General features: G+C 39.0%; 1 protein-coding gene across 7 annotated transcripts in view; it reads right to left on the bottom strand.

The window, feature by feature from the left end:
* The window catches only part of DAAM2 (dishevelled associated activator of morphogenesis 2), a 239767-nt gene that overhangs the window by 95417 nt on the left and 124326 nt on the right, over positions 1 to 20024 (bottom strand). For all 7 annotated transcript variants that reach the window (XM_081940830.1, XM_081940828.1, XM_081940829.1 and 4 more), the window contains one exon: positions 13445 to 13534. In XM_081940830.1, coding sequence (XP_081796956.1) covers positions 13445 to 13534 — 90 coding nt within the window. The remainder of the gene's footprint in view (positions 1 to 13444; positions 13535 to 20024) is intronic.

The raw sequence follows: 20024 nt of genomic DNA, 5'->3' as shown, positions 1-20024 counted from the left end.
TTTAATTTTGGGTCTCTCGTATCTGGAAACGTTTCAATTCATAACAAGCAATACATACTAAATAACAAATTCCATTTTCATTATTCTGACCATTTTTTAAACAGGATAGCACGTAAGACAGTGCCCTCTCTGGAATGACCTTCATTTAACAAGTAGAGATTAGGTTCTTGGTGTCTTGCTGTACTCAAATAATGATAAGATTACTCTCTAAAAATACTGCTGTGCTACTTATCAACATACACAGTGTGTTTTCTAATGAACTAAAGACTGGAGGGTGAGACTATTATGTACAAAACAGTGTGAAGCCATTCCTTACTATAATATGGACTTCAACTTGGCTTCTTACAAGAACATGACATGGCAAGAGGGTGCCAATGGACAGTTGCTGATGTCGCTTCAAACACTACCTGCAAATTGCTGTGCTTTATGTCACCTTATTTAGCGTCCATCTTTACTTTATACTATATAAGTCTAAGTTCTAGTGCTATTCCTGCCTGCCTCTGTTCTTCCATTTGCATTTCAGTACCATGCGCCATGCACAGCAAAGCAAATTCTATAGCAGCAAAGAAAGATTTTAACAGAAACTGGAAATATTATTAATCAATAAAAGGCAAATTGTATCAAAGTGTTATCTGAGGCACTGCAAACACTGAAGCATTGTAATGGAAGAAGTTGAGACCCATTACACCTCCCCTTCTACCATGAAGAAATAGTTCACACATTCAGGGAAACAGGGTAGCATTTATTACAGAACACAGGCTCATTCTATTCATTTATCACTGATTAGTCATCAAAATTAGTTACTGATATTCTTGTTGTTGTATTGGCCATTGATTATTCCACCAAGCCTTTTCAAGAACCAATCATGCAGGAAGCTGTTTGGATCAAGTACTTATAAAATGTGATGTGCAAAAGCCAGGAGAGGCTCATGATTAATTTTAGCTAGGAAAATTTTTATCTTGATCCCACGTTCATCCCTTGTGGAACTCTGGATGTAAGCTCTTGGCTTACATAGCTGGCTGTGAATGAAACCTTCCAAAGTAATTGAATTACTTAAATAATCCCCTCCTCCTGTCCATTTTTGGATTTCCCAAACAATTATCAGAGGGTAAATCAGGGAGGCCAAGCCTACATTAAATACCAGTATAGATCATTGCTTTTTATCTGCTAATGTGTTAAAAAGATGCTTGATGTAATATGTTAGAATGTCTACGAGCAGAAATCACTTTCATCTATTTGTAAAATCAACTTTTAGAGAAGAGCATAAAACCATGCACTGAGAAAAGAACAGCTTCTATGGGAAGAATATTTTTCTTTTAAAAAAAAGATTTATTTGAAAAATCTCAGCTGGAATTTTATAGTGAAGCGATATTTAATTGGTACAATGTTGAGCTCTCTTCTGTGAGAGCTGGTTTATCCTTAAAAAGTAAAAAAAGAATCCATCGCTTCAGATCAATGAAATGCAACACATTCTTTCCAAAAAAGAAAAGAAAAAGGAGGATTGCTTTGTGCTGCAATTGATTGCCCTTCGGCTGGTGTTCTTTGATTAATGTGCAAAATATGTATAGTTTCCTCACAGGACACAAATATACATTTATTACTGGAACTGGAACAAAGTCAAGATTTTTCAGACTACTCACTCACGCACACCCTCCGAGACAATCAAGCCACAAGAGGTTTCAATTTGAAACAGGGCAGACCACAGGGACCCAGTTACTCAGTAGGCAGATGTGGCTGAGAAGCCCTGTTTCCCATAACACATGATTAGCACTTCCAAAGTTTTGTTAGACTCTTGTGGAAGTGCTGCTTTCCCAAGCTTTCCATGGGAGAGAAGACACCCACTGGGACTATCATCTTGCTCTGTCAGGGAATGTGTGTGAATTCCTGCTGACTTATTTGGTATGATAAAGCACATATCATTGATAAATAGACTGACAGCTTGATGAGCTTTGAAAAACAGTACTCTCCGCTAAAGAATCGGGGAGCTTGATTATCTCAGTAAGAGCATTTAAAAAAAAAATTACAGCAGTTACCTATTGTCTGGGAAGAGAAAAGTAACTCAAATTGCATTTACTGTGTTCTCTATATTCTGGCTTCCTTTGTAACATTCTGTAAGTTTCAGCAGGAGAAGAAAACAGCTAACTAAACTTTTAGCAAACCATACTATATCAGAAAAGAAGACCTCTAATATGTTTTTTTTATTAGAAGAATGTATCAGACATACGGAAGTCCAAATTCTAAAACAGAGCAAGTCAATTTGTAGTACATTTACTTGGGAGACAGCAAGCCGCAAATGAATCCACTCTACTCCAAGTCTGGGCTAATTCAAATCTCTGATCCTGACCTGTTTTTTCAGCTTCATTTCATTTATTTATAACTAGCTGATAATCCGGTTGCAGCCCCCTTGTGGAGTACTGTGAAGCCATTACCATGGCAAATCCACTGAGCTGTACAGTAGACACCATCTTAAGGCTGTATCCTAACACTATCACATTAATGCACACTATCACTGTCAAAAGAACTGTAATTTAACACTATACATATAATTTATTCCTTTCCATTTCAGCAGCCCAGACGTTCCAGAGTTATGCTGGAACACACACAGACACAGACACAGACACACACCATGGGTGTTAGGGGTGTCTTACCCTTACAGTATTTGTTTCCAGAGAATAAGTAATATTTGTACCAAGTTTGGTTGAAATTGCTCCAGGCATTCCAGACTTATGTTGGAACATACATACACACACACCCAAAAAATCATATATATATATATATATATATATATATATATATATATATATATATATATATATATATATATATATATATATATATATATATATATATATATATATATATATATATATATATATATATATATATATATATATATATATATATATATATATATATATATATATATATATATATATATATATATATATATATATATATATATATATATATATATATATATATATATATATATATATATATATATATATATATATATATATATATATATATATATATATATATATATATATATATATATATATATATATATATATATATAGAGAGAGAGAGAGAGAGAGAGAGAGAGAGAGAGAGAGAGAGAGAGAGAGAGAGAGAGAGAGAGAGAGAGAGAGATAGATAGATAGATAGATAGATCGGGGGTGGGTTTCATCCGCCCTTACTACCGGTTCAGTAGTAAAAAAATGTGTGCGTTCTCTGCGCGCATGCACATTTTCGTTTAAAACGATCTGTGCATGCACACAACATTAAAAAACTAAAAATAAAAATTACATTTTTAAATGAAGATTGTTCTGTGCATGTTCAGAACAGAAAATCAAGATGGCACAATTGATTATAGAACCAGTATGGTCACGTGTCCACCGGAGCTACTACCTATTCGGCCGAACCGAATAGGTAGGAACCCACCTCTGTTATAGGTAGTGGAGAGCAGGGACGAGCGGTCATTGGAGGCAGAGCCTCACCTCTCATCATGAAATAATAATATATAATAATAATATCCACAAGGGAGTTTCATATATATATATGAGGAAGAGGAGGGAGGAGGAGGAGCGCGCGTGAGGCGGTGCCAGCTGGGCAACCGGCAGAGGCAGGAGGGTTCTCGGAAGCGCCAATAACCTTCCTGCCTCCGTTGTACTTTGCGCGCTCCTCGCGACTGCAATAGACATTCAGAAGTGGCAGGGGCTTGTTGACGTCGCCGCAGCTGCCATGCGCAGATGGACGGAGGTAGCAAGAGTGGCGCCTAGGCAGTCCGGCGGACGAGCGACCAAGGATCAAGCTGCCTGATCCTCCATTGCTCGCTCGCTCGCTCTTTCGTCCGCCCGGACCCCTCAGCGCCACTCTGGTTACCTCCGTCCGGCCGTGCCCAGCAGCGACGTCGGCGATGTCATCAAGACGAAGTGGTTTGGAGGCAAAGTGCTTTTCAGTGCTTTTCTGTGCGTCTGGCGTTTAGATAGATAGCCGGATGTCCTAAACGCCAGGCGCACAGAAAAGCAGCTGCTGTTGGGGATCGTGGAGCGCTTCGCCGGCGAAGCGCTCCGTGATCCTTTTCTGTGTGTCTGGCGTTTAGATAGATAGCCGGATGTCCTAAACGCCAGGCGCACAGAAAAGCAGCTGCTGTTGGGGATCGCAGAGCGCTTCGCCGGCGAAGCGCTCCGTGATCCTTTTCTGTGCATCTGGCGTTTAGATAGATAGCCGGATGTCCTAAACGCCAGGCGCACAGAAAAGCAGCTGCTGTTGGGGATCGTGGAGCGCTTCGCCGGCGAAGCGCTCCGTGATCCTTTTCTGTGTGTCTGGCGTTTAGATAGATAGCCGGATGTCCTAAACGCCAGGCGCACAGAAAAGCAGCTGCTGTTGGGGATCGCAGAGCGCTTCGCCGGCGAAGCGCTCCGTGATCCTTTTCTGTGCGTCTGGCGTTTAGATAGATAGCCGGATGTCCTAAACGCCAGGCGCACAGAAAAGCAGCTGCTGTTGGGGATCGCAGAACGCAAGCCGGCGAAGCGTGCTCAGGAAGGTGGGGTAATGGGTGGGGTAATGGAGTCACGTGTGCTTGAGGCTGAGGCAGCCTCAGGCTCCAGCACACGTGGTCCCATACCCCACCTTCCTGATGACGTCACCAGCCTCATCAGCCGTAAACCTCACCGCACGTCACTGGTGGAGAGGAACATATTAGCGACAAGACCATGATTTTTGCTCTGATCCAAGTGCCCTGAACAGAAGGCAAGACTGTGTGTTAAAAGAGAGTTCCTTGGTTGTGCTTTCACATAAATTATATTACACATTACTTTAACCTTATGTAATATTAATCTGAAAATAATAATTTATTGACTGATTATATGACATCAAATCAATGTTGGCTACTAGCAACCATACATACAACCTTCTCCAGAAGTGTCACCTCAACTTCATCCTTCAGGTCTTCTAACAGGGCACACTTCCCTAATTTTCTATTATATTATTTCCTAGGAGTTGAATATTCAGAAAACAATTCCACTCAAATCTGACTTAAAATCCCTGGAACACAAATTTGTCTCCAGCTTGGACTACTCAAATATTGATTTTAATGTATATCATCATTTTCTATGTCTACAAAATCCTGGACTTATTTATGGAAATTCTCAATCATGCAGGTCATGGTTGTCCCATGGTGCTTTTCAAAAAGGCAGTTGGACTTTCTTAACTTTTGCTTTGAAGACATTTCACTTCTAATCCAAAAAGCTTTTTGAGTTATTTTGCAGTTCATTTTCAAGGGGGAAAAACCCAAGAAAGTCCAGTTGCCTTTGAAAAGTACCTTTGGGACAAGACACTGGACTATTTATACATGCAAAAAAAGAGATGGGGAGAAAGAAGAGGGAGGGGGCTTATAGAGAAAAAGAACAGAATATGAATTGCTTCTTTATTATGAAGCTTTCCCACAAAATATGAGAGACAGACCAAAAATTCCTTTAGGTCACTTTTGGCTATATCAATTTTCTCCAAAATATAGTGGTGATATATAAAATATACCCCACAGTTGTCTTAAATTCTTCTTGTCACATTTTTCCAGATCATGTGGGTTGAAGCTGCTGTGCATTTTTAAACATTCTGCATATCTCTGAGCATACATGTGCATACAAATCTGCACATGTACTGCCCAATTCCTGCATTACCTGATCACAATTCTGTTTCCAATAAATAAATATACAAGACAGCCTAAGTGCCTCTTTAATGTGCTTTTTAATTGGGTTCTACCTATAAGCCAACTTGCCCGGCCTTTCAAATGTGGAAAAAGCTAAAATCTGTGTGTGAAATTTGACGACCAAGGTCAAATTTTCTTAAACCCAAGTATTTACAGAGACCTCAGACTGTGATTTAAATAAACTGTGTAATTGCAGTGTTTTAAACAGGCTTAAATGTTACAATAACTATATTGGGTGCAGACTGTTACATAGGTTTCTGGATAAAATCCCACTGTAGATAAGTTTAAATGATTGCAAGCTTAGATTGTATATTTAAAATGGAAAAGCTTTTTCATACTAGTGGGCAAAAATCAGATAAGCACCCCTTCAAACATTACACAAGGATCACATCGAGGTGAATGCATCTTACAGCAGTTGAATGCTTCAGAATATGCCATTTTTTTCTGTAAATCCAAAGCACACTGATATGCATGCATACCATATACTGTAATCTTTCATAAATTAGCTATATATAGGATTCTGAAAAATATGGCCCATTCTAGGCTTAAAGATACATCTATTTAAATTCTTGAGTATTTTGTAAACACATGGTTTCCTGTGCCAAAAACAATTGTAGCATAATACAGAAATTCTTTTAGAGGTTCCTCCCTACACTTCCTCTCATAATCAGTAGTTTATGTGAGCAATCATCATATAGTAAAGAAACTTAAAGGCAAAGAGAATATTTTTGGCAGCTATCTGTGACTTATATTAGGCTGACTGGACTGATGGAAAAGGAAGATTTTGGATTCTTTTAGTAATGATAGAAACTTGATATTTGCATAACAGCTTAATTTACATATATTTCAACCATGTGAATGTATTTTATTTCAATATCTTTTTTTCTTAAATGTGTTTATGAAATTGAGAGCAGTAAGATTGAAAATGAAAAAGAACATTAGTTCTTTTCATCCCTTCAATTTATATTCCACTTATTTTTATTCTTTACATATAGCATTTATATAGTTTCCTAAGTCATATATGTTCTACTTGTTCAGAAGTCGCATAATGGAGAAGAATATTCCAGCTAAATCTTCTAGCATGTAGAGAAGAAAGTGGCCATTGAATTAATATCTCAATTTTTCTATTTCAGAATATACCAGTTTTGTGTGCTTGTTTACATGTGGCGAAGTAATAAGCTGTTTTGCATATTTTGTTCACAGATATGTGAAATTCCTTAGTGAAAAGGAGAGAAAGGGAGGGAGACTTTATAGATGAGTAAGCACCCTCTTCCAGATGATATCCCTACTGGAAGCCTTTTTCTTTGGAACACACCGAACTGATGAAATCTTTGGCCACTCATTGCAGCACCTGAACTTCTACTCTAAGTCAGGGCTTGCTTCATCTTGCCTGGTCCACTGCCTCATGTGTTGAGGTTATATCTTGGCAGTCTTACCAGCAAAGTAGGCTACCTCTTTAGAGTCACATGTTTCCCAAGTACATGTTTGTATGGTTGCATGAATAGGTGGGTATAAAGAGGACATTAATAATCGTTGGAGAACAAAAATTGACTTCCCCTCTTTGGCTTGAGTTTGAGGGATGTTCCTGAGAGAATGAACAGCAATAAACAGCTTGAGAGCAAACATAGAGTAATGGCCATCTCTAGTCTAGTCAAGGAAGTTTAATGGCAGGGTAACAGGATTCTGCCCCACACACATACACACACATCAACATTTAATTGGTTGCTTGTAAGCCATCAATCATCCATGAGTTTAACTTGAAGTTAGAACTGGGGGATTTTCTTCTGTGTACAGTATATGTTATTCTACAGTGCAGCATGCTAATCTTGAGGATAGGAAGATGAAGTAGCAATGATTTATAACAGCTCAATTTTGCTAATGAAATGCTCCATTCACCCATGTGCTCATTTTGGAGTACATCTGCTCCCAAAACAGTATAGAACTGTATAGTTCACCATATTGTCTGCTAATATTCCATCCACAGTTAACAAGAGAAATTTCTGAAGTGCCATGAGATTGCCCAGGCTCCTTGTCTTAAGAGATTCACATACATTTCTCTCATTCAGAAGTGCCTGAGGATCTTTGTTGATCATAGCAACCACAAACCTCCTTCAATTAGTTCCCTCTGTATATGTACCAGAGCATATTTTAGGACTAGGACTAGTGGAGTTGGTTAGCAAATCTCTGTGTAACTCCACTGTCAAGGAAAGATTGATACTCTGTATGAAGTTCTGCAATTCTGAGGATGTGTTAAAATGTCAACCCAAACACCTGTTAGATCACAATGGTTTTCTAAAACCTAGAAATAGATTTTCTGCTTTCTCTATTGCAAACATTGTTAAAGGTCTGGCTGCTATATGGAATACTGAAAAACTATAGTCTGAAGAGGAAATACTACGGTTGTTAATCCTCTCCTCTTTTCTGCAGAACACAATCAAGGTCTTGATTTAACAGGGAAACGAGAGTAATGAATTAGAAGATATGACAGACAGTAGCTTGAGCAAAATTAGAGAACATCTCAGGGTGAAACTGAATGAAGCACAAACTAATGGCCATTTGGAACAATATTTTCTGATAATAGAAGCAGTGAGGAAGTCTCAGGTCCCAGTCCCTGTGTGTCAATGCAGAACAGAGTGCTTTTAAGGATTGTTTGACACCTCTTCTACCAGGATACTCAGTGACTTATTCTGAACAAGTTGCAGGGTTGATCGCAGGAGAAAGTTAAAACAAAAACAACCCTGAAGAAAAATCACTTCCTCTCCCCACAATAGCCATCAGTTACTCTAAGTATAGGTATGGAGAATGCAAAGTGTATGTGGCATCTTGCCTATCGAGCATTTTATGTGGACAGTTTGAAACAATTATTAAATGATCCTTGTATCAGTCATATAAAATATTTGCTCTTTAGAACAGTTTCAAAAAATCACCTATACTTGCCCTAGGAATGACACCAGAATGGCTGCTTCTGGTAGCAGCTGAAGAAACAGCTTCATTTTATGGGATTATATACTAAGCATACTCAAGGGAAGATATCAATATTAATATGAGAAGCAAAGTTTTCTCAATGCTTCCAATATTATTACTGATTAATCTGCTTGACAGCAGTGGGTTAAGCAGCCTTTAGCTTGATTTAACTGAGCTTTTTTTTAAAAAAAATCTTTCAGCTTTGATACACTGAAGCCATCCATGTCCACAATATAACCTTGAGGAAGCCTTCTCTAAAAAAAAACTAAGAGAAATTGGTCATGACTTTAGATTTTGGACATCTGTAAAGCTTCTTTTCTAAAAAATAAATAAATAAATAAATAAATAATGGAAGGAAGAAATGAGGAAATTACAGATATATTCATAGCCTTTCCCATGGTTAAAAAAAGAGAAGAAATTCTTCAGGTTTAAAAAATAAACATATAATTTCAAGGGCCTGAACCTCAGTGACCTCCATTCTTAAGATAAATAAATGATCTAGCATTACATAACGGAAACTGTGAGTTAAGCTGAGAAAGTTGGAGAGAACAAGAGAAAAAGCAGAGCTTTCATCCTTTCAGCTGTTCCCCAGGAAAGAGTTGACATGTCAGAGTTTTATCTAGGAGTGGATATTCTCCACTGGAATGTTAGCACTTTAATGGAATTCTGAGGCGTTCAAATCATTTCCCCTTGATGTCATCAATTATAGAGTGAAAAATTGATGAAAACCTTCTTAGAAAAATAAGAATATTCTTCTATCTGGTTGCTAAAGGAGGTCAGGACAATAATGCTTTGGTTTCTGAGAAACAATGAGATGAAATTTAAGCATAATAATTATACTTCATAAAACAACTTGACATTTACTAAAGAGTCACAATGAGTTTTGAGTTTTGGGTGCCAGAACCTTGGTATAAAAAATAATGTATTTAGTTCTGCCAACTAAATAACCTGCCGTATACTTCCTATAACCCCCATCCCTATCAAGGTTTCCATTCTGTCCAGGATCTTCACTTTTCAAAAACTTACAGGATCCTGTTACTTTTCATTATTTTACTCTTTCAAGAAGAAGAATGACTTCTATATTTTTAAATGATTCCATTTTTTCTATCTTAGCTTTATGCCAAAGAAAATACAGTACTCCTTCCCAACTAATGAATGGGTCAGCATATGAATGAATAACAGGGCTGGGAGGTCCTTGGAAGTCTTCTATTCCAATTCCCTGCCCATGAGAGATCCTATACCATTCTGGACGTCCTTTGGGCTTTATGGGATGGATATATATGACCATAGAAAGAATAGCAGAATAACGGAACAGAATCATAGAGTTGGAAGGGATGCCAGAGGTCCTCCAGTTCAATCCCTTACCCAAACAGGTAACATTTCAGACAAATGATTGTCCAATCTCTTCTTAAAAGCCTCCAGGGTTGGAGCACCAACAACCTCTAGAGGCAAGCCATTAATTGTTTTCACTGTCGGGAAGTTTCTCTTTAGTTCTAGGTTGCTTCTCTCCTTGATTACAATACAATACAATACAATAGCAGAGTTGGAAGGGACCTTGGAGGTCTTCTAGTCCAACCCCCTGCCTAGGCAGGAAACCCTATACTGTTTCAGACAAATGGCTATCCAGCATCTTCTTAAAGACTTCCAGTGTTGGGGCATTGGATTGATTAGTTTCCATCCATTGCTTCTTATCCTGCCTTCAAGTGCTTTGGAGAATAGGCTGATTCTCTGAGGCAGCCCCTCAAATATTGGAACACTTCTATCACATCATCCCTAATCTTTCTTTTCACTGTCTTCTTAGTTCTATGAAATGGTAATATAGTGTTCACATAGCAAGTATTCTATTTTTAGTGTGATGCAAGTCCATCTTAGAAATCTTTTTCATAACATGATCCCTATTTCCAGCATCAGTGTGCTATTTGAAAGAGACCTCTGCAAAGGATGAGACATCATGACATATGTTTCAACTGGAACAATGTGACCATCCTTCATCCAAATAATGAAGGGCCATTATGGGGGTGGGGGTGGAATGGCTGTACTCATAACTACACTGAGTGGCCAGTCAAATTGAAGTAGATAGTAACACAATTTGCTAATCTACCTGATTTTTTTTTTACATAAACTAAGCAATGGTTCTCTTGGTTCTAAAAATGTATTTGGAGGCATATACATACATCCAAATAGATTTTCTAGATTTAGCAATAGTACTTAAGACTTATATACTGCTTCTTAGTGCTTTTACGGCCCTCTCTAAGCAGTTTACAGAGTCAGCATATTACCCCCAAACAATCTGGGTCCTCATTTTACCCACCTCAAAAGGATGAGTCAAACCTGAGCCGGTGAGATTTGAACTGCTGAACTGCAGCTAGCAGTCAGCTGAAGTAACCTGCAGTACTACCACTGTGCCACCTCGGCTCATATTTAGTAACTATTCAGTGTCTTTGTCAAGTAATTGTGCAAACAACAGAAAGAGACATTAAGTAGCACTACTGCAAGCCATTAAGTAACACTATTGCAAGACAGAGGAGATACCAAAATAAAATCATTGATGGGATGATCTTAAACAAGTCTAGCAAGTCTAGAAAAAAGATAAAGAGGGGGACAGGCTGATTTCCTTTTATTTCAAAAACCACAGATGAACACCTTTATAAGTTTCCAGATGAGAGGAACACTGAAAACATTTTTTTCCCTAAATCAACGAGTGTTGTAAAAGTTCAAAGACTCTTTAAAAAAAACCTCTTTCATCCACCATATCATAGGCTTGCAATAGTATGGTTTGCAGGGTGAGTAACAATGGGTATTGGAAAGCATAAACGAGACAGAATATCATAGAACAGTTGCTATGAAATAGAACTTGAAATAGACTTATACAAAAGATTGATTCCCTGATAAATAGACTGGTAACAGAGTTGGAATACACTACCAAAAGCAAATAGAGTTACTGTGTAGGTATGTTTTAAGGTAGCAAAGTTAAAAGCCAAATAATGAAGACATTATTCTAATGCATTGGCTGTAGTGTACACATTTTGTGCAATACTGTGCAAGTATAATGGGACACATGGCTCTTCTCACTCAGGGCATACAATCTGAAACAGAAAATTAAAAATCTCCAGACACCCCTAGTTCCCCACACTCATGCTGGGAGAACAGATAATGTGACCTTCCTGTGGTGCGTTTTGTCCTTAAATGAGACCAGATGACAGTTCAGTGAAGGTACTCTTTTGAAAGTCTCCCTGGGAAAGGTATTTTAAAAAGAGATGCTGAAGAGAGTGAATACTGGGTTTTAAGTTACTCCTCATAGAAACAGTAGTACAGTTGTTTGCTAATACCTCAAGAATGGGATCAACAATGTTCTTGACCATTCTTCAAATCTCAGCGATAACACCAATCTTTGCAAGGCAAGGAAAGGCAACATTGGGCTAACATTTCAGTCTGAAGACTCATTGAAGGCTGTCAGAAGGCCAAAGTTATTATACTCACTTATCTGTCTCACAGAGGTATTGGGCCCAAAAGGTGCATTCTTGGGACATTCTCATTCCATACACTTATTTCTTTTCTTTTTTCAAAAAAGAAGAAGAAAGAAAATGTACTGGAAAAAGGACAATTTTATGACATCAACCAATGTGTTTAGCTTGTTAGGACTAATGTTCTGATGAGATGTGGGCCAATGAAAGCAGTCGGACTGTGGTCTGCTCAAAATTAAGGCCAGCTGATAGAGTCAACAGCTTTCTATTTTCTGGATCTCCTGTTTCATATTAAAACTAATGAGATTGAGCAAGCTGACATATTTCCCTTGAGAAAGGTAGAACTCCTTTCTTATTAAGAATAAATCAGGGTAGAATCCTCTAGGAAAGAGTGTCATATCTTAAAATGAGATTTTATTCACACATTACATTTTACATTAACGTTTAAAGGCTTGACTGCAAGACTTCCTAATACTTGGATTCAAGACATCATGATTCCTAATTGTGTGAATGCTGAGTCTAGACACAAAGTTCAATATTAAGGGGGAGTGGGGGGATTGTAATGTATAAATATGTTTAAGTATTAACTATATTACATTTGCAATACAGTTTCTCCAAGCACCAACAGTCATATCTGGCCAGAACCAAATACTATATGCATCACAAGCTTTCAATCCCTCACATCATGAATATATCTTATACTTCAAAATCAATACAGAGCAACTTAAAATAATGACATCTAGGGCAGGGTGCAACAAGAAGCTCTAAGTACCAAAAAGCTAATTTATTCCAATCACCTACTTGCAAAGTATCCTTTCATCACAGGACTCAGGCTTCACTGTATAGGCAAGAATAAACTACTTAGGCAAGTTCACAAGAATTCAGAGAACTATAGATAAGTAATCATTACTGGGGGGGGGGGGATGGAAACTTATAGCCAAACTTTGAACAATTTCTCTGATTCATGAACAAGACCCTTATACAGAAACAATGTTAAACTCTTCTTGTCTTTCCCTTTTAGGAGACTATATTTTAGGTGAGTTGGCCTGTCTGCCTCCATGCTTGGTTTTATCATGTTTTTTTTCTCCTCTGACTTTGTGAGAACTAACTTGTACAGGGTTCCCAGAATCCTAAGTCCCTCCAAGTATACAGGGAGGGGAGATACTCACATCTAGGTGAATATGCCCCAGTATAAATAATTGTAAGTACCCAAAACTGCAAATGTCAAAGGGAAAAGGACACCAGTTCAAGCCGGACTTTAGATGTAATATTTATCACATAATTTGAATCCAGTAAATATTACCTTCTTTTTGCTGCAATAGATCTGCCATTTCTTCTCTGGCGGGAGTGCAAACATTGCCTCTCTATTCTTATCCGTGAGATCCAATTCATCCTGGAGATGGCAAGTGAAAAGACAATGTTTGAACAATAGCACAAATAGTTTTTCAGCATTATTTTCTGAGCATCATTATCACCTCAGTTAAGTACCTATAGGTTTGTAATTTTCTCAAATAATAGATATTGTTAAAATATTCTTTATATTCCAATGCATTAAATAATATGCCCTTTGTACCCTTCAATACAGAGGCTTTCTTCTCATACATAAAACATGGAAAATCAATTTCTTTTCATCTAAAAAAATATCTTGCAAGGTCCTATTAGCAGCCATACCAGAAAGCTCTTAAACAACCTGGTTAATTAGATCTTGGCACAGTCCATTTTTGTAAAGAGGAATGCAAGTTTCAAATAAAAGCCTCTGTGTGAATATTTCCTCACATGTTAACATTTCAAATATGCAGTTTGCCCTAAAAGTTTGCTTTTCCCAATCTATATTCATGTATAGAACCTGCGGTGACAGTTTCAGAATCAATGTCTAGGTTCTAGATCAGGGGTGTCAAACTCAATTTCATTGAGGGCCGCATCAGTGTTGTGTTTGACCTTGGGGGGGGGGGCAGGTGGACATAGCCAGGGTGGACATGGCCAGAGTTGACGTGGCCAGCTCAACGTCACTCATGCCGGGGGCACCTGTGGTGGCCTGAGTGCTCTGCCAGCGAAAACAAAGCTCGGGAGGGCAGCTTAGCCCTCCCAAGCTCCATTTTTACTGACAGAGGCACCACAGGCCAATCCTTTGCTGTTTCCCTGTGGACCAGATCTAAGCACCTGTGGACCTTGACTTTGAAACCCCTGATCTAGATCCCTTTGAGTTTGGTTTGCAAACAAGCAGCAAGCATATAAATTTAATAACGACATAGAACTACCTCTCTCTAGAAGCAGTTTTAATCAGTGATTCCAATGGAAGAGAATATATGTTGCTCAGGGTTGAATTGTGAAATCCTTGGTGCTCTCTGAGCTTGTTTGCTTGCAAATGTTTCATTGCCCAACTAGGTAACATCATCAATGAGACTGGATGTAATATTTGGTCCCTGTTTATATATACAATAGTAACTTGCTTGCAAGTGTTGGTCAGGGTGTAATTTCTTCTTTACTAGTTCCTTGGTTGGGGTATTATTTTCCGCTTGATTGTTTGCCTGCTTATCAGGGTGTTGGCTGCTGGAGAGGATGTGTTTGCGTTTCCAAGTCTCTTCCAATATTATCCCCCTAAACACTGAAATAGTGCAGGCAAATTATGTGCCAGATTTTATTTTTACATTGCATCTGTTAACTACTTGACTTTTATAATGTAGAAATTAAAATCTATACTATATAATAGGAAATGTTTATTACTAAAAAAAATCCCTCTTTCTTTAATTGTCCCATTTTTAATTCACATAAAGCATCTTAGTTTTTTTGATTTTAGAAGGGGAAATTAAATAAAGGAACTCTCTACTGAGAAGGAAATCAAAATTAAAGTGACTTCCGAGGTACTGAAATTAGCTTTATTCCAAATTTCGGACAATGCTTCTTTAAGACTTGGACCGCTTTTTTGGAGTCAATAACTTATGAAAACAATGAACTAAAATTGCACACTGAGCTTGGTAGCAGCTGCTGACAGATTTAAAAGCCCACAGAGATTTCAGCTACAGAAAGGTAAAAAGAGAGAAAAGACAAGACTAGGTCATTGCCAAGAGCCCAAGATAAAAGAAGTCGGGGGGATTCCAGGGTGTTGATGCTAGTGGAGGTGGCAGCAAAGATATTTCAGGTATATCTCCATAAATGTGTAGGAAGACTGCAAGCCATGTGGAAACGGTTAGTGAGAGTCTTTTCCAAACAAGAAGGCAGCCAAGCAAAGCAAAGCATTTTATCTTCACAATGCAAAATTAGAAATGCTTGGGTCAGGAGCACATTCTTGGAGAGATAGAAAGAGAAAGAAGCTGCACATCACAACTTCAAATGAAGAATATAGCAAGAGGTCCAGTGGGAAAAATAAACACAGGAGCACTTATGCTTGTGGGTGTTGGGGAGACTAATGTGTTTAGCATAAGTCCAGCACAAATCCATAAGTACAAGCTGGGCCCCCTCAGCAAAATTCTCTAGCAAGGCACCACTGCTTGAGGGAGGGAGCAAGCCGACAACTTGTTTACTAAATGGATAATATTCCCAAGTCATAAAAACATCTAAGAAAGTGAAACATGGCTAAGTCAATAGTTCAACTGAGTAACATCAGTTGTAAGTTGAGACCTTTCATAATGGCCCAACCTTTATGTAAGAGGTAGGGTAGAAATTGTAAGTGATTGCAAATACTAGCCCATAATATATATGGGCTTAATTTAATGATTTATATAGAACTTGTTTAATACATCATGCCTATCAAGGAAATGAAACTGGAGGGGGGGATATGTTGACCTTTCATCGTTTCATCATTTTTTGGAAATGAGAAAATCTTAAAAAGAGATGTGGTTGCTAATGGTTTAATATTAAAGATTTAAAGTTTAATTGATATTGCCCTTGTAGTTATTAGCAAGGCTGTTGTTGCCTCAACAAATGGCAGTGAGTGCCTGACTGGTCTTGTTTGACCTTAGAAGCTAAGTAGGGTCAGGCTTAGTAAGGACCTGGATGAGACTTTCAGGAAATACAAGGACTGCAGGTGGTCCAGGAAATAAAAAATATATGATATAAGAGAATAACTGCAAGGATGTGTCCATAAAGTTTCTAGGAATTGAACTTGGAGAATATTTATTATTCATTCATTCAGCTATCAAAGTATCTAGCTCACAAAACATATTGTTTACATTTGGTTATGCCTGGTTTGAAGCTGTCTTTTGTATAATTTATGTATAAATTTGTTCTACTTTATGCTGATTTGCAAGTTAGCTTAAGCAGCACATACTAAAACAAATACTTTTTAAAAACAATAATTATCTATTAGAGCTGAGAACCAACAGGTATAAGCAACAGACGCATCAGGTTGTCTTTCAAATTGGAGAAAACAGATTAAAAGATGAAGCTTTTCCAGAACTAATATGTAAAGATCAACAATATTTCACAGGAGTCTGAATTTTATAAGGCAGGTCTTCAATCAAAACATGAATGCAATACTTCATCTTTTAAGGGAAAAAAATCTACCTAACACTGTATATTAAAGATAACAGGTGCTACAGTATATACACTACGTTAGCAATGTAGAAATATGCATATTAGGAAAAACGCACATAAAATGTGCTATAAATCTACCTTGCAGGAAAAGAATACGTGTTATGATCAGGAAAGAATACAGACTAAGAGAAGTTGACATTGAACAATTTCCCAATCCTCATTTGTGCTCTGTGCTGTTTATTTAGAACACAATGCTATACATTTGATCTATCGACTGAAAGCCATCAACACATATCATCGGTCTATAATTGCACTTTGATAGTTGTAATTCAGATGAAAGCACCTAGCTGTGTAAATTCTCCTTTTTCCGGCTCTCTGATGTGCTAAGAGCCTTCTTTCAAGCCTGAAGAGAAAAGCCTTGATAGAAGATGATGAAGTAGAGAGGGCACTTTGCAGAGACCAACTCAATATTGCAACAGACTCAATAGCTTCAATCCATTGCTAACCTTGAAGCCTAACCAGGACTCCAAATATAAATACACAACATAATTCTTCTCCAACAACTGTTGTGGCGATTTTCTAATCATATGTGAATTCTTCTTGAGTAGAAGATTGAATCCAGAGGAATCGGCTGCTTGACTCTCCAAAAGCATTTCAAGATGTAAAAGCTGATGCAGTGTTGATTAAAAAAACATTCGCCAGGTTGACCTCAGGGAGAAGAGGAAATAAAGGTCGTCCAGTTAATGTTCCTAACATTCTGGAAGGATAGAAGGTTCAATCAACCTTAGTATTCCTGAGCAGTACTGAGCTCTGTCTCTTTTTCAATGACCTTACTCTGCTGTATGTTATTTACTGAGAAAGGACATGGATGGTGGAAAAAATGTTTCCAATCCAGATTTTGAAATTAGATTGGCAAGATTCAAAATGACTGAAGAAAGAAAAAACCCTCATGAAAATCAAAATAGGAAAATCAGCAGGCCAGAAACATACAGAAGTATTTAAGCTCTTGAAAACTTTCTTCCCCTATGAAAAATGCTTCTATTTTTGTACCTTAATCTCAGGAGTCTTTCCAATTTTTCAGGGTTTTACTTTTTCTATCTGCAAGTTACTTCATAGTTCCAAATTGGCAGAGGCTGCTACAATATTATTATATTTTGCTACGATTCTCTTTTCAACCCTGTAGCTTCCCTGGTTACATATATTATTTCATTTTAGATAGACAGACGGACAGACATAAATTTATCTTCACTTCTTTACAACTGGTAGAAATAAGCTAAACACTGAGTCAAGTTTGCTCAGTAGTGCTCAGGAATACTAAGGTTGATTGAACTTTCCCTCCTTCCAAGGTTGATAGAATGAGGAGCCATATTGTTGGGGGCAATATGCTAACTCTGTAAACCACTTAGAGTGTGCTGTAAAAGCATTATGAAGTGGTATTTAAGTCTAAGTGCTACTGCTGGTGCTACATTGTTCTCAAGAAACTATTTGGTAGCCTAAGAAGTGCACAAGAATGAAGCTCAGTTCAAAGAAGACTTTTACATTTTTTAATAATGGTAATTTGTATGATGGATGTACTTATATGGTGTAGTCCTTAAAACATGAGTCTAGAAACTAAGACACTGGGTTCTAATTCTGCCTTAGGCATGATGCCAGCTAGATGATCTTGGGTCAATCATTCTCTCATCCCTATGATGGAAGCAATGACAAATCATTTCCAAAAAAAAACCTTGCCAAAAAACTGCAGGGACTTACCCAGGCAGTCACCAGGAGTCAACAATGACTCAAAAACAGAGCACACATACAAAACCTCATGTTTGCACAAAATTTCAAAAATCCACATGGGAGAACAAATTCAGGTATAACTTTTTTTCCTTAAAAGTTAATACTTGGTTGTTGACCTATCCTGGGATTGATATTGAAGATAAATATATCTCCTCTGTCCAGTGTGTCCAACTCTAGGGAGTGTACTAATCTCAATTTTTAGCCGAGGAAGCCAGCATCATCTGAGGAATTTTCCTTGGTCATGTGGCCAACATGACCATTACCTTGTTTCCCCGAAAATACTACCTGTCCTGAAACTAAGACCTTGCCACATTTTTCATGTGGGCAAAAATATAAGCCCTTCCCCGCAAATAAGCCCCCTGGACAACCCCCACCCCGGCTAGGCAGAGTGCCGCTCACCAACCTAGTGGTATCCAAAAGGTGCCAAGCTGCGGAAACTGGGAGGAGGGCAAAGGTGATCGCATTGCTTGGTGCCTTTGGGATACCGCTAGGTTGGTGAGTGGTGCTGTGCCCAGCTGGAGAGGGGGGGTGCCGGGAGGCTGATCTCTTGCGAGCGGCTGCTCTCTTGTAGCGCAACACAGCAGCCATGAAGTGACCATGCTCACAAGCAGCCACCCAGAAAACCCCCTTTCCAGCCAGGCACAGCGCCATTCACTGACCTAGGGGTATCGCCAAGCCTCATGAGCATCTGTTTGCCTCCGCCTGGCTCCCGCAGCTTGGTGCCTTCGAAATGCCAGTGAATGGCGCTCTGCATGGCTGGAGAGGGGGAGTTGCGGGAGCGGCTGTTCTGCTCCTGCGCCTCCCAGCCTCACGATGCCCTGGCCCAGCTTTCCCTGCAGAGCCAGGGCACCTCCACTGCTGCCACTGCCTTCCACCATTGCCATCCCAGCATGGCTTTTTCGGCAGCTTCCAAACCAAGTCTTCCGGCAGTGGCCGCTCTGGGATTACACTCTATGGTTATGGGCTGGCTCGCCAGCAGTGCGTATTCCCAGAGCGTACAACCATAGAGCATACACCCAGAGTGGCCACTGCCGGAAGACTTGGTTTGGAAGCCTCCGGAAAAGCCATGCTGGGATGGCGGTGATGGAAGCGGAGATGCCCTGGCTCTGCAGGAAGAGCTGGGCCAGGGCATCATGAGGCTGGGAGGTGCACAAGTGGGAACGGAACAGCTGTTCGCACAATCCCCCTCTCCTGCCATGCAGAGTGACATTCACTGGCATTTTGAAGCTGCCAAGCCACGGGAGCTGGGCGGCGGCGAACAGATGCTCACATGGCTTGGTGATACCCCTAGGTCAGTGAATGGCACTGTGCCTGGCTGGAAAGGGGGTTTTCTGGGTGGCTGCTTGTGAGCATGGTCACTTCATGGCTACTGTGTTGTGCTGCTGTGACAGCGCAACACAGCTGTTCGTCCCTGAGGCTGTGCCTGCCTCTTTGGGAGTCCATTTACAAGAGAGCAGCCGCCAGGCAACCTAAAATAATAAGCCCTCCCCTGATAATAAGGCCCAAGCCATATTTTGTGGGTCAAAAGAAAATAAGACCCTGTCTTATTTTCAGGGAAACATGGTATTATATTGCTACTAATCAAGAAACTGTTTCATAGCCAGTTATCTTAAAGCTAGAGTCTTTAA

This window comes from Natrix helvetica (genome assembly GCF_964273705.1).
Source record: "Natrix helvetica genome assembly, chromosome: 2".
Taxonomy (NCBI): domain Eukaryota; kingdom Metazoa; phylum Chordata; class Lepidosauria; order Squamata; family Natricidae; genus Natrix; species Natrix helvetica.
The sequence above is the reverse complement of the archived record's forward strand: the minus strand, read 5'-3'. Positions and strand labels throughout refer to the sequence as shown.